At 37.2% G+C, this 16,123-nt stretch overlaps 1 protein-coding gene across 3 annotated transcripts; it reads left to right on the forward strand.

Annotated features, from left to right (window-relative positions):
* Positions 1–1,583: 1,583 nt before the first annotated feature.
* On the forward strand, positions 1,584–14,811 carry mri1 (methylthioribose-1-phosphate isomerase 1). 3 transcript variants are annotated; one of them, XR_013784428.1, is made up of 7 exons: positions 1,584–1,946; positions 5,152–5,375; positions 6,307–6,476; positions 7,801–7,977; positions 8,059–8,283; positions 11,165–11,389; positions 14,533–14,811. XR_013784428.1 is itself a non-coding variant. In XM_079421324.1 (7 exons), the coding sequence occupies exons 1-7, from the start codon at positions 1,815–1,817 to the stop codon at positions 14,570–14,572; spliced, it is 1,098 nt and encodes a 365-aa protein (XP_079277450.1). In that variant the 5' UTR covers positions 1,620–1,814; the 3' UTR covers positions 14,573–14,811. The 3 variants fall into 3 exon arrangements, 2 of the variants coding, with proteins under 2 accessions (XP_079277451.1, XP_079277450.1); XM_079421324.1 differs by having other exon boundaries at positions 1,620–1,946; positions 11,165–11,294; XM_079421325.1 differs by lacking the exon at positions 14,533–14,811 and having other exon boundaries at positions 1,596–1,946; positions 11,165–12,923.
* The last annotated feature ends 1,312 nt before the right edge of the window (positions 14,812–16,123 follow it).

Genomic DNA, 16,123 nt, shown 5'->3' on the forward strand with positions numbered 1-16,123 from the left:
TGTTTAAAGCCATTTATTCATTTTATTTATTTATTTATTTATTTTTTAATGTCCTGGCTGCTCTAAAAAGTGAAAGCAAACGGGGACTGGGACTGTCATGCTTGAGAAACAACAAAAAACACCTTTGAGGTATGTTATAAATGTTTGTAGTCCATACGAGTTGTTCATTTAACTTTATGATGCGTCTTAACAAGCCATATTTAAAAGTTCACAAATGTAAGCTTTGAAGCTTTCAAAAATCCTATGGAAAACGTTTATTATAGAATGTGTTTCTGTGAATGGCCCCTATTATACCATTTTTAACGTTGCTAATATTGTTTTAGGAGTCTCCTAAAACTCCACTTTTTAGGAGTCTCCTAAAACAGGTTTACATGCATCCAAGATCAAAAAACACTAGTTTTCTCAAAAAATAGTTTTAATTTTACCTCATGATTCCTAAACGACTCGTGCGAAGCAGTTCGAAGAATCAGTCTCTCTAAACCCCTCCCTCCCGCGAGCCCTCGCTGCTGTGATTGGTCAGATGGCGCAGCCAGCGCGAATGACAGCCCATGGACGGACATTATGCAAATATATTAATTTGTGACGTACAGCCGTGACAGAAAGATTCGAATTCCTAATGACTCGTTTAGGCGAGTCGACTCTTTTTTTTCTTTCTGATAGACAATAACTTTATATATCGTGCACTTTCGGCTTCACAACTTTGCTGAAAGTTTATGTTCACATACTGCTACATGACACACTGCATGAAAGGTAATATTCGAAAAGTATAATAGGGGCACTTAAGGCCTGTTCACTCCAAGAACCATAATGTCCTGGTTATTATAAGCACACACTTAAAGGAATAGTTCTTCCAAAAATGAACATTTAAATTGCGTCGCTGTCTATGGAGGGTCAGAGAGCTCTCGGATTTCATCAGAAATATCTTAATTTGTGTTTCCGAAGATTAAGTATACGGAGGTCTTACAGGTTTGGAACACATGAGGGTGAGTAATTAATGACAGAATTTTAATCTTTGGGTGAATTATCCCTTTAAGTTATGGCCTACTGCTTTAAATGTTCCTGCTCTATAAGTTTTGTTGTATTCTGATTGGCTGAATTAAATTAATTAATTGGCTCTATTATAGATCAGTGCTTTGAAGGTGATTAAATTAGACAGGATTTTCACTTAAGAAAAAAACATACCTTTTTAAATTAAAATACCAGGTGAAAAAATATCACACTTTATAGTTACAGTGTTTTTGTCATTTTTGGACGCTCAACAGAGCTAGTCCCCATTCACTTTCATTGTAAAAAGATCATTAAGATGCGTGAATGGCAGAATTCTCATTTTGGGGAAAAAACATTCCTTCGAATGAAAGTCCCCGATGACGTCACGGCTTATTAAAATATGAACAATATAGCGCCTGCGTGTGCGTTTTAATCGATTCCTCTACAGAAACATGATCTAACGTGTCCTCATTCCGAGTCTGCTCTTCATCGGACCCCTCCATTCACTGAATCGCTTCATTGTTGCTGCGCCGTAGTTATAAGAATAATAAAAGGCATCATCTGAATGCCAAACGCGCCTCCGCGGGATGACTGACAGGAGTAGGCGTGGCCTAGGGGCGGGGCTTCCTGCCAGAGCTAACACGCGGTTCCGTAATCGGTGCTCTTTCCCCCTCGATCCGTGCAGACGCCCACACTTTGTGATTCGCGATTCATGATTCACGAATCGCAGCGATTCTAGCACACCCCGACTCCACCGGACCGACGGAACCCGTCACACATCGGCGCCAGCGCTCCCGGAATACGTTCAGCCGCATCTCATACGGGTCATGACGCTGGAGGCGATCCGGTACCGGCCCGGTTCTCTGCAGATCCTCAACCAGCTGCTGCTGCCGCACGAGACCGTGTACGACGAGATCCGCTCGGTGCGGGACGGATATGAGGCCATCAAGAGCATGAAGGTAGGCTACTGCAGGCCCGCTCGACGGATCCACTGCTCGGTTTCGCTCGCGCACGTCCGGACATCTCGAAGCCGGTAGAGCTCCTTTGTGTCGGACCAGAGCACGGGCTTGCGCTTTTTGTTCGTGCACGCGTGTGCATGTGTGATCTAGTGTGATCTGCATAACCTGCGCTTGACATAACGTCCCTGCAATGGTTTTTGTGGTTTTTTTTAATAATGCACGCTTGCGTGTAATCCCACATTTTTCTCTGACATGAAAGTATCAAAATGATGTGTCATTAATAACCCCTTGAAATAATCAATAATTATTTTTGGGGAAAAGTGTGTGTTTTGTGGTTGGTCACTGTTGTGACTGGGTGAAATGTGTATACTGAAATTTAATTATTTCTGCAGTCATCAAAATTCTTATATATCTCAGCCCAGTTTCATCACTATGGTTATTATTATACATTAAAACCCCTTATACAACACTGATTAGATATACTAAGATAAAAAACAAAAATGTGACCCTGGACCACAAAACCAGTCATAAGGGTTTATAATTTTGTGAAATTGAGATTTGTGCATCATCTGAATAAATAAGGTTTTCATGTATGGTTTGTTATGATCGGACAATATTTGGCTGAGATACAACTATTTGAAAATCTGGAATCTCAGGGTGCAAAAAAAAAAAATCTAAATATTGAGAAAATGGCCTTTAAATTGTCCAAATGAAGTTCTTAGCAATGCATATTACTAATAAAAAATTAAGTTTTGGTATATTCACAAAATATCTTCATTGAATGTGATCTTTACTTAATATACTAATGATTTTTGGCATAAAAGAAAAAAATCTATAATTTTGACCCATATTGTTGGCTATTGCTACAAATATACCCCATTTTTATATTTTGTGGTCCAGGGTCACAATAGTTATTATTTCACTGGTCACTATTGTTGCTCATTCTATGACCACACTCAACAAAACCGAATAATTGTGAATTCATATATTAATACTAGACACCTTAAAGATAATCTGTACCAAAAATCTTTGTCATATCTTTGTTAACATAAAAGCCTTTTGTTTAGGAGCTTTGATGCAGCTGCAAACAGGAAGTAAACCGTTCTGGTCATGGGGCAATTTGCACTAAACATGTGATCCTGCACATATTTAATTGAGACACTTTATTGTTTCCATATTTGCAGAAATGCACTAGAACACCAGTCTGTAATACTTTTAGAGCTTTATTAATGAAAACCTTCTTAATGGTCACTATTGTGACCGGTGGGATTAAATGAGTTAATTATGCACACGGCCGCTTGGGTAAACAAGTTATTTCCCTAAATATTTGGCAGTTACTTTATGCTTGTAAAAAATTCAAATAAATATTCCTAAAGAAGTCAATCATACATTGAGGCAACATTCTGTAATAGCTGGCTGTTCGTGCGTATATTTGGGGTTTAATGTGCTAATTTGTTTAATTGTTTGCCACTAATGTGTTTTTATGAAGGAACGTCAAATTTAAAACGTCTGAACTTTTTAAACAGTACCTGTCCCATGTGAACAGCCCCTATAGCACACGTACGTCATGCGCAAACACTCTTGCAGATGTCAAATAGACGTCTCTGTGACGTACGTGCGCTTGTGACATAATAAAGGTGTTTCGCAAACCTCGAGTTTTCTTTCTCCAGCCGTTGCAGTCTTGATTAACGTAGTGCATAATTAATGTGTTGGGGTGATGGTTTTCCGGCAGGCATGTCTGCACCTCATTAATAGTCGTAACTGCAAATATCTGGCATGAATTATTGATCAATCGGGGATTAAGGGGCTTTGGACCTGTGCCAGCCGCTGTCACTGTCATGAGACCTTTACTAATGGACGGGAAATGACAATCACCAGCAAGCGCTTAAGTTACACTCAGTCCTACACTCTCTTTACTCTGCATTTGTCCAAGGAAAAAACGGTTCATCACAAGTGCTTCCACGCCAGAAATACCAGATCCTGTCAGAAAATAGCTGGTAACAGAACAGCTAATCAGCAAAACTGTCTAGTTCCCAAAACCAGTGTTTTGTCTGGTACCCAAAACTGTATTAACAGTCTTCTATCAGCCAAGAAGTTGACTGAGTAAAGCCAGAGAAGAGCAGAAGCAGGAGACGAAGTGGTGATGATGATAAAAGGAGCAGAGTTTACTGAATAATCTTAGTTGTGTATGTTTCAATGCTCAGCAAAACATTCTCTTACCTTACTAATGAAGACAAACATCCCTAGAAACCGCACATCATAAGACTAAACCACAATGAGAAAAAATATAAAGAGATTTTCCAGTTTAGAATGGTGATGCCACATGATTACTAAAGGGATAGTTCATCTAAAAATAAATATTCTGTCTTCTTTCCAAACCTGTATGAGTTTCTTTCTTCTGTTGAACACAAAAGATTTCTTGAAGAACGCTGATAACCGAAGAGTTGACGGTAGCCATTGACCTCCATGCTGTTTTTTCCATTCTATGGACATCAGTGGCTACCATCAATTGTTTGGTCAGCAATACTCTTCAGAATATCTTCTTTTGTGCTCAGGAGAAGATGAAAGTCAACAATTTGAGAGTGAGTGAATGATGACACAATTCTCTTTTTTTTTTTAGCGAACTGTCCCTTTAAGTCATTATGACATCATATTTAATCAGCTCTTTGAACTGAATGCCTCTTTCAGAATGATGTCATTATTGCTCATTCTAATCATAACGGCAGAATTCCAAGTTCTAAAGAAACGAGGACATCACGCTTACCATAATTTCTCTTTGTGGTTATTGAATAATCTCTGAACTGTGATTACTCCGGATGACTCCCTAATTTCACTGGAACTCTTAAATGGAAATGTCATTTTCCTCTAAAAGGTTCACTAAATGCAGTGAGTAGTACTTTTGTACATTTATCCCATTGGATTTCCTGGTAATATTTTGAATGTAAAATGGGTTTACAAACAGCATTATGGCTTGAGCGTGTCTTCAGCACACAACTTTTAACTCAGAATGGTGTTTCCAATCTGTATGAATAAATTTATGGGGCTTTTCATCCAAAAAAATCTCATTTTTCATTCCAGCGAGCTGATGTTAGAGCTGACTGTAAGTGTTCACGTTGTGAAAGCAGACTGAAATGGATGATTTGTGAGTGTAGCGGTCGAGTGAAGCGCTGGCGGTCCTGTGACCCTGTGACCTTTCACCCTGCAGGTGCGTGGCGCTCCCGCCATCGCCATCGTGGGCTGCCTGAGCCTGGCGGTGGAGCTGCGGGCGGGCGCGGGGGGCGACGACCTCGTGTCCTTCATCAGGGACTCGCTGTGCCACCTGACGTCCGCTCGACCCACGGCGGTCAACATGGGCCGCGCCGCCCGCGAGCTCATGGAGTTCACAGAGAACGAGAGCATGGAGAAGAACACAGAGCCGCTCCGAGACAGGTGACAGCCCGCCGGACACTCGAGGGTTTACCCGGGATGGGAGGATTTGAGGATATTTGAAAAATTGTATTCTTTGAAAGAGTTTTGCTTTAATAGCAAGTAAACCAGATATTCCAGAAAAGATCGGTATATTCTGCTTTGCTTTCTTTTCCATGTCTGTGAAATAATCTTAAAATGTAAAAAATAGTTTTCATGAATTAAAATAAAATATAAATTATAGATTAAAAACTTCAACTTGCTTTTTTCAGTTAGTTCCATTTCTATTTATATAGTTCTATTTCAGGCAAATTCTGTTTTGTTTTTTTATTGAAGTACTAAAATTACTGAAACTAAAACTGAAATAAAAATGAATTAAAGATAGAAACATTTAAAATATAAATAGCAAAAACTAATAAAAATGAAAAAAGCACAAAACAAAATGATTAAAATGTAAAAAGGAAACGGAAAACACATAAAGGCTAATTCACATTTTTAATAAATACTATTTTAATTTATAAATAATAAAATAACACTGGTCTGTGATCATTTTACATTATTGTCTACTGTTTTTGACCAGACTATATGGCAATAGTCAAAAATGTGCCTGTTCGAGACTAGCTAGGTTATAAAGAATGAAGATCGTGCCAAAAACTAAAGTGGACCAAAAAAAAAAAAAAATATATATATATATATATATATATATATATATATATATAATAATGATAAAAATATTTTAAGAAAGTTATTTAAAATATTAAATTAAAATTTAAATTAAAAACAAGTAAACATTTTATTTAAAAAATTGTTTGAATTTAAATTTTTTTCCGCTTAATTTAAGTTTTTTTTTTTTCATTCCAATGAGCAGATATATGCTAAATATGAAGTGCTGCATTAATTACTTTTTTTTTATGTTCCTCTATTGTGCCTGTTTTTTGGCCACGCCCCTCTGCAGTGTGATTGGCTGGATTGAGGAGATGTTGGAGCGAGATGTGAACGACAACAAAAAAATTGGCAACTACGGCGCGCAGCACATCCTGTCAGGCGTCCCACGAGACTCGGTCACCATCCTCACACACTGTAACACCGGCAGCCTGGCCACCGCGGGATACGGCACAGCTCTCGGTCAGTCCGCGTGCTTAGCATTACTGCAGATAATAATGATCATTTACTCACTGCCATGTCATCCAAGATGTTCATGTCTTTCTTTATTCAGTCGCAAAGAAAGTATTTTTTTGGAGGAAAACTCAAAATTTTTCTCCATATAATGGACTTCAATGGTGGCCAATAATTTCAAGGTCCAAAATGCAGCTTCAAAGAGATATCAGCCGAGGAATAAGGGTCTTATCTAGCTAAACGATCGGTTATTTCCTGAAAAAACTAAAAATTTAATTAAGCAAGTATACACTTTTTAACCACAAATGCTCGGCTTGCTGTAGCTCTGCGATGCGCGCCATTACGTAATCCTGTTGGAAAGGTCATGTGGGGATAGTACCTAATTTTCTCCTCCAACTTTAAAATAGTCTCACATCATTGTTTTACCTTTTTTGTAAAGGACATTTGACTTTTTTTTGCATGTTGGCTTTGTAAACACTGGGTCGGTACTTCCACCTATGTCACACGTGACCTTTCTAACATCACCTTAAGCCCTAAACACACTGCACGATTTTCGGCTGACCCAGACGAAAGATTGACATCGTGAAACAATCATGGCTCCTAATCGGCGGTCCTGTGTCGTACAGTGAGAGAGGTTCAAAGACGGCTGTGTCACGGTCTTGCGACCAAAGAGAACCTACGATACAGCATGATCATCGCACCGTGTGTTTGCTGTTACGATCCACGTTTACTGACCAACCAATAAACATGTGACATGAAATCAACGCGACATGGTGCTAAAACATAAAATTGCTTACCTCAAGCTCTTATCCCTTCCTCTTTCGCCGTGTGATTTATCATGCTCTTTTTGTTTACCATTAGCGCATGCTGATGATGTTTTATTCTTCTATAAAAATGTGCGTTTTATTTTTTTATTGTATTTATTAGCTCCATGTCGCAAATGCAGTGATCTTATAGGACTGCTAAAATCGTGCAGTGTGTTTTGGGCTTAATAAAGATGCGCATCGCAGAGCTAATGCTGGCCGAGCATTTGTGGTTAAAAAGTGTATAAATATACTTTTTTTTTTTTTTTGACTGATCGTTTCGCTACATTAGGCTCAGTTGGGATCGGGAAGAGCTCTTTGAAGCTGCATTGAAACCGCATTTTGGACCTTGAAATCGTTCACGTTCCACCATTAAAGTCCACTATATGGAGAAAAAAACAAGAATGTTTTCCTCAAAAACCTTCGACTAAAGAGAGAAAGACATGAACATCTTGGATGACATGGGGGTGAGTAAACGATCAGGAAATGTTTCTCTGGAAGTGGACTCTGACTGTAACTGATCCGTGCAGGAGTGGTACGGTCGCTGCATGCGCTGGGCCGCTTGAAGCGTCTGTACTGCACGGAGACCCGGCCCTACAACCAAGGCGCCCGGCTGACGGCGTACGAGGCCGTGGCCGAGGGGTTCCCGGCCACCCTCATCACAGACAGCATGGCGGCGCTCGCCATGAGGGAGAAGGGCATCACAGGTGACGCATGTGGAGTGCATTGGCTTGAGTGTGGTGTGTGTATCAGGTGTGTCCGATGTTAATGTACCTGTGCACACACAGCTGTCGTCGTCGGAGCGGACAGGGTTGTTGCCAACGGCGACACGGCCAACAAAGTGGGCACATATCAGCTGGCCATCGCTGCCAAGCATCACGGGGTACCGTTTTACGTGGCGGCGCCCAGCACGTCCTGCGACCTGAGTCTGGAGAGCGGACGAGACATCGTGATCGAGGAGCGTCCGGCTGAGGAGCTCACCAGCATCAACGGAGTTCCTGTAGCCGCTCCTGGTAAGTGCACAATTCACCTATTTCACGCAGAAAATGGCACAAATTTCGATCCAAACCACTTTAGTTTTAAAACTAAAACTACTGAAATTAATCAAAAATAAATATTATATGAAAAAGATCCAAAAACAACATGCAACACAAGCTAAGATTGTGTATTGAAATAAAGTTAAATTTTTACACTTATTAGCAATTATTTATTAACTTAATAACGAGAACAAAAATTAATTAATATATTCCTCTTTTTACCTGCCTTTAAAGTCATTATTTTACATGTCAATCAGAGAGAATACGATTTTTGTGAAATTCAGTATGTTTCCTTTAAATATATTTTAACATAAATACCGTATACACAAAAGTGACAGTGAAGGCTTTTATAATATTTTCTATTTCAAACGAATTCTGTTATTTTTACATTTCTATTCATCAAAGAATCCTGAAAATAAAACTGTATCATGGTTTCCACAAACATATGAAGCAGCACATTAACATTAATAATAATCAGAAATGTTTTTTGAGCAGCGTATCAGAATGATTTCTGAAGGATAATGTGATGCTGAAAATTCAGCTTTGATCAAAGCAATAAATTATATTTTAACATATATTCACGTATTAAACAGTGGATTCAACTTGTAATAATATCTCACAATATTACAGTTTTTACTGTATTTTTGATGAAATAAATGCAGCCTTGGTGATCAGAAGAGAACACCTTACCAGTGCTCTGGTGGTGTAAGTGTATTAAATGTGCTATCACACTGTGTTCATTTATAGTAAATGACTATTTGTGTTTTTGAAGTGCAAAGCAGCAGGGGTTTTTGTTGAGGAAGGGGTGAGAAAAGCAGAGAAAGATGATTAGTGTGAGTGTGTGACCGCAGGGTTTAAGTGAGATTCGAAACGGATTTTAATTAAACGGTTCTGATATGAGGGAGGAACGATCCTCCGCACATGAGAAAACAGAAGAGAGAGAGAGAGGAGTCAGAATCATCAGATTAATTAAAGCTGCAGCGTTTAATAGCTGCCGGCGTCTCGAGGGGACAGACAGATTACTGCACTGCTCTCATAAAAACTGCTGTCTGACGCACAACAGACAAGACCGGGAGATTGAGACGGGAACGCTGGTCCCAGATCAATCAATTCATCTCCGCAAATTAACTTGTTATCTGACTGGAATTGTTATATGTCTGTTATATCGGAAGAGAAACAGCATTAATTATATGAGCTAGACTGCTGTCTGTCTGTAGAGTCAAATAGTATAGTTAATACATTTGTTCATAGGAACAGATTTGGAGAAATGTAGCATTTAGGACTGAAAAACAATTAATCGCAATTAATCGCATTCAAAATTAAAAAGTTTGTTTACATACTATATGTGTGTGTGTACTGTGAATATGTATTATGTACATATAAATACACACGAATGTGTGTATATATATATATATATATATATATATATATATATATATATATATATATATATATATATATAAAAATTATGCATATATATATTGCATATATATACTTGTATATAATTTATATTATATATCAATTTAATATATTTTTCCTTAATATATACATGTAAGTGTGTATGTGTATATATAATATACACAGTATAAACACACATACAGTATGCGAACAAACTTTTATTTTATCACGATTAATCGTTTTGCAGCCCTTGTAGCATTACATCACTTGCTCAGCAATGGATCCTCTGCAGTGAATGGGTGCCGTCAGAGTCCAAACAGCTGAACTCAACCCTTTCATGCCTTATTGTGTTTAAACTGTTTATGTTAAATACACACAAGTTACAAAAACACAGTTATGTCTGGGAAGTTAAACAGCTAGGAAATAAATTGCATGTTTATATTAGATCTGTGTGTTAAGTGGCAGCAGAGTAATATACAGTACCTACTGTTGTCTATGCGGTTAATATGAGCCAAACAAAAAAATAAAAGCAGAAAATCACTCACTGCTGTGGACTGAATAACTTCTGTAGCTTTAATAAGATATTTCTTACTTGAATGCTAGCGTAAAGATAAACATGGCGGATTGTGTGCGGCTCGATCAGGGCGGGGTCTCTGCTAATAAGGCAGTGTCCGTCAACAGTTGTGGGCGGGGCTTGTAAAATGTGACATGACATTTTACGGGTTCTGAGACACTGCTTATGATCTATGGCGATTTAAAAAAAAAAAAAGAGAGGGTGTGTTTTTATCATTGTAGGGTGGTTGTGTTCACACACTACCAACACATTTATGTTCAAACAACATGTAAGTTAATTTTGCATAATAGGTACCCTTTAATGCATTTGAACTTTAACTGTCCAAAATATCAATCCATAAAACTGACTAGTTGAAAACTATTAAATAAAACTTAATAAACCTCATATGTGACCCTGGAGCACAAAACCAGTCTTAAGTCGCTGGGGTATATTTGTAGCAATAGCCAAAAATATACTGTTTGGGTCAAAATTATCCATTTTTCTTTTATGCCAAAAATCATTAGGATATTAAGTAAAGATCATGTTCCTACCGTAAATATACCAAAACTTAATTTTTGATTAGTAATATGCATTGCTACGAGCTTCATTTGGACAATTTAAAGGCGATTTTCTCAATATTCAGATTTTTTTTGCACCCTCAGATTCCAGATTTTCAAATAGTCATATCTCAGCCAAATATTGTCCGATCCTAACAAACCAAACTCAAAACTAAATTTCAATATAATTAAATTTAATTTAGAAAAATTTACCCTTATGGCTGGTTTTGTGATCCAGGGTCACATACTGTATAGGCATATTTATAGAAGAAAAACTGAAACTAATAATAATGACCAAAAAACTCATAAAACATCAATTCAAACAGAAAATATATGTGTTGTGTTGCAGGCATCGACGTGTGGAACCCGGCGTTTGACGTCACTCCTCACCAGCTGATCACGGGCGGCATCATCACCGAGCTGGGCGTGTTCCTGCCGTCTGAACTGCAGGCCGCTCTGACGGGGAGACTCACGGCTCTGTAGGCAACTCGCTCTCCTCCTGTTTTCACCTCACTGTGGTGGAAGTGGCACCTTTAATTACACACACAAGCGTCGGCACTGAGGTGTAAACAAGGTATACTAGGCACGCTCGATTCAATTCAACACTTACAATGTGGAATAACACCATGTGACACACACTTGTACAACCCAGGGATGCTTGTAAACACACACACACACACACACACACACACACACACACACAAGTACGTTCTCCTTCTCTCTGTGTACAGCTCATGTCACGTCATCATGTCTTGTTCCTTTTTCCACTCGTTTCTTCCCCTCGATTTTAACAGGACGTGTTTCACAGAGGTGATAAACAGTGTAGAACATTCAGAGTATTTCAAAATAAAAGTCTTACGATTTATGATTTCACCCCAAAATCAAATAGAAAAATAAGATTTTATTCTGAAGTAAACAATGTCTATTTTAGAACTATTAAGAAAGATGTTGCATTGTGATTTTAATGACACTTAAATATTTTTAAATCCCTACGTATTCTCACTAATGTAATACAAAAAAAAAGATTAAAAATATGATATAATATTAAACAATATGGTGTTGTATTACTATAATTGTTTACTGTAATATTGTAGAAATAATACTGTATTACAGTGATGAGAATCCTAATAATGATATTTTAAAATATTCTCAAAAGTACATTCCAAAAACATTTTTAAAAAATTAATCTCCAAATTTTGGTGGGAAATGTATTTAATTATCTTATATTTTTGCCAAACGTAATGGAAAATGTAATACCATTTCTTTTGATTTTGAGGTGAAGTGTTTTCAAGAGACTTTCCCTTACAGGTCCGACTGTTTATTAGCTATAATAGATTCACGTAAATGATAAGCCCGTTTTAGATAAGGGCTGTACTTTATTCTACATATACACGATTTATGCCGATCTGAGTGCCAGTCCTTGTAAAGGCAGTGCCAGTTGAATAAACTATCTCATGTTACAAAATCAAAATGTTATATTAACATTAAGAGAGATCTGAAGCCTGCAATCGAGCAAATAAAACAAATAGAGAGTATTCCATATTCATATTCAGATGATCTTTAACCTTATTTGAGTAAATACAGTATGTTAGAACAAAGTCATTTAGACCTGAAAATGAGGTACGAATTCAAATTATTTTCACGTACAACCACAGATGCTTGAGTTAAACCTGTGATATGTCTTTAAATCTGTAATTTAGGCAGATGTATTTGATCAAGGTGTGGGAAAATGGTGCTATGGAGCCTAGATGTTAGACAATACCTCAGAAGAGATCCCAGACTCCTCTAGTACTTCCACTCTGTGTTTATCCTAGTTCTGTGTTGTATTTATTCACACGATCACACACAAGCACGCGATCGATCGCAGTCGAGCCTGGGTTTGGGGGGGTCTGATCGGGGATCAGCGTCGCGAGTTGGTCCGGGCTTGCGCTCCGTGATACCGAATGTAACGAGGCCCGAGATCCTCACTGCCTTACGAGACCAGCAAAAACAACCCGCCCACTGATGTCCGATTGGCTGAATGAGACGGAGCCACGCCCACCTCTCAGAGAACTTTCTGAAATCACCACTGCAACCCGATCATAATAAACGTACTTAAAGTAACAATGTATGATTTGTATAATAGTCCAGTTTTTCACAGTCAGAGAATCAGTGTCACATTAATAAACCTTAGTCAGGGTAACGTCATATTTAATTTCTGACAGAAATGAAAACGAGGCTGGTCAGAATTACGGTGCGCTCAATGGATTGAACTCTCAGAAGACAAAAACTACATAAAATAGTCTCGAAGGCTGTGAGTTGTAAAAATGACGACCTTTATACAGTGTGTGCCATAGATATATATACATAGATGCCTCATTAGCGACTGTTCCTATGGGCCGCTAGACGTAAGCCGTCCGCCATATTGTAGAGGTAAACTTGACATCATTGAATATCAATATGAATATTGAATTAATCACTGAATATTCAAGAGATGCCAACAGTTCTCTGCGAACCTACAGTATGGTGAATGACGTCAAAAATACCGTTCCAAGATGGCGACCGCATCTACGTGCCTGGAGCAGTCGAATAGGGCATCTATATATGTCTATGGTGTTTGCCACAACAGTACAGCCTCGTTTTCATCTGCGTTAAATTAAAAGTGGCGTCTAACCTGATTAAAGGCCTGTTCACACTAAGAACGATAACTATTTCTAAAAATCATCCTCAATATTAAAGAACAGCAGAGTAGGACACCACAACTATAGCGATAAAGGCACAGAGAAACAATATCATTGGAATCAGTTTCAAAATTATTTTTACAGCTGATGAAACGATACAATCATTGACAGCCAATCAGAATCAATGCTGGAGAATTTAAAGTGGCAGACATGCGTGTGCTTAGAATAAACAGATGATATTGTTCGCTGGTGTGGACGCTAATATCGTTATCTTCATAGATATCGTTCTTGGTGTGAATGAGCCTTAAGGTCTATTTAGATAACTTTGGATCACGCACGGTATTGAATGCACATTTATTTTTACAGTTTCATCTGTTTAAATCGAAAAATGTAGCATCAAAACACTTAGAGCAGCTGTAAATGTGTTTGTCTAATATTTTTTAAATCCAAATTCTCATATAATACAGCTCAAAACAAAATTAGTTTTATTTTTTGCCAATTTATTATCTTTGATTTTGAATGGGAAATATGGAAAGATTCGTTATAAAGACAAATGTAGCATAATTCGAGGTCATCTGTGTGGATTTATAGTGTTCTGAAGGTACAACGTTTAGTTTTCACATCACATTGATTATTTTTACTTAAACTGTGTGAGCTGAAGATTTGTTTTATGTATATCTATACATTGTATATCCATGAATTGTGATTATTGGTGATGAAACTGATGTTTGAGAGGCCCTCTATAGATGGGACACGCCACTCGACAACTAGAGGCTAAATCTAGAATATAAGCAATGAAATTCCTCCGATTTAAATCATTTAAAGACTAAAAGCTTTGGAGCGCTTGACATGCACGGCCTGGCTCTTGTAGAAACTGTGGCTTGCCAAAGCTGCAAACATTCATGGATTCATCTCTCTGTATTATTCAGAAATTTAATCTAAAGATGAGATAGACGAGCCGTTTTCTTCTTCACCAGACAATCTAAACACAGGATGGTGAGTTGCATGTGCAGAGTCGGGCTAATAAATAAGCTCATATGTTTTCCATGTGCTTTAGTGAGATGAGAGGAAACTCTGGTGCCAAAACGACAATGTGACTGTGATCTGTGGGAAGCGTGACGGTGGACAGATGTCCGTCTGAGAGGACCTCTTTGTGTTTCTGTTTGTTCTCGTTCTTCTAATTAATAATCACAGCTGGGTTTGATTTTGTATTCTGTGGAAGTAGTTGGAGAAAAAACTATTACGCTGGATGTTTTTTATACATATGAATATAATATACAACGTACATAAATTAAGAGATGTCTGTTACACATCAGAACAATAAACAGAGAGAACCAATACTGTTGTGTTTGTGGTCGTTTCTTGTGTAATTATTGACCTGTGAGATGCCAACAAGGACACCAATATTAAAGCAGTCATCTCATGAGTAATCAAATAGTCCTTTCTCTATTGAAATTTGATTATATTATTAAAAACGTGTACACGAAACTGATATAAACACGGTGCAAAATGGGTGTGAAAACTTTTGAACCGGATGATTATTTACTTTAAATATCATATTTTTCATTTAGTACTGCCCTTCAGAATCTACAGATTTGTTTAGAAGATGCGTAGAAAGATAAAATAAGTATAATTTACATTAATCTTCAAATTAAAAAAAAATGTATCGCCCAGCTCTTAATGCATCGTGAATGTTTTAACCTTTTGTAATTGTTGTGTATGAGTCCTTCAGTTGTTGTCAGTGTGAAGGTGCATCTCAAAGTCATACAGTCACTGCTGGAAAAGGTTCAAGTATAAAAAAAAGATGCTGGAAAACCAAAGACCTGGAGGATTTTTCTGAAGAACAGTGGGCTGTTAAACAAGGGACTCGCAAACAACTATCACAAAACCAAAATATACAGTCGTGGGTCATCTAGGTAATGACACGCACTGGATTAAGAATCAATCATTTTTGAAAGGGGTCATTTTTATAAACTCAACTATTATTTTTTGTTGTGGCTTATATGTAAACACCTTTTACATAAAATATATTCAGGATGGGGCTAAATAAAAATGAAAAAAAATCTTATTTTGGTGTATGTAAACTTTTACCCACAACTGTATGTATGTGTATACTAGTAACTGATAACATGGATTACATAATCAGAGTCCAATAAATACTTGGAATTAGATTATATTAGTTTAAAACAATCGTAATCAGACTAGTTACTTTGTTTTTTACTGATTGCATAATTACATATTATTCACACAACAGCAATAAATCATCCATAGTTTCTCTATTTTTTCATATTTAATAACAACGAATGAAACTAATTTTCTTTCTCTTTGTGTTTTTTAGTGCTGTCAAACGATTAATAGCATCCAAAATAAAAGTTTCTGTTTACGTAATATGTGTGTGTATACTGTGTATATTTATTATGTATATATAAGTACACACATATTAAATATATACATGTATATATTTTCAAAATATATACGGTATGTGTATTTATTTATGCATTATTAATATACACAGCACACATACATAAATTATGTAAACAAAAACTTATTTTGGATGTGATTAATCGTTTGACAGCACTATTTTATATTGATATGGTACAAGATTATCTTATTTAAATCAATGTGATATTCAACTTAGGTTAAAAGTC

Source organism: Barbus barbus, assembly GCF_936440315.1.
Source record: "Barbus barbus genome assembly, chromosome: 7".
Classification (NCBI taxonomy): Eukaryota; Metazoa; Chordata; class Actinopteri; order Cypriniformes; family Cyprinidae; genus Barbus; species Barbus barbus.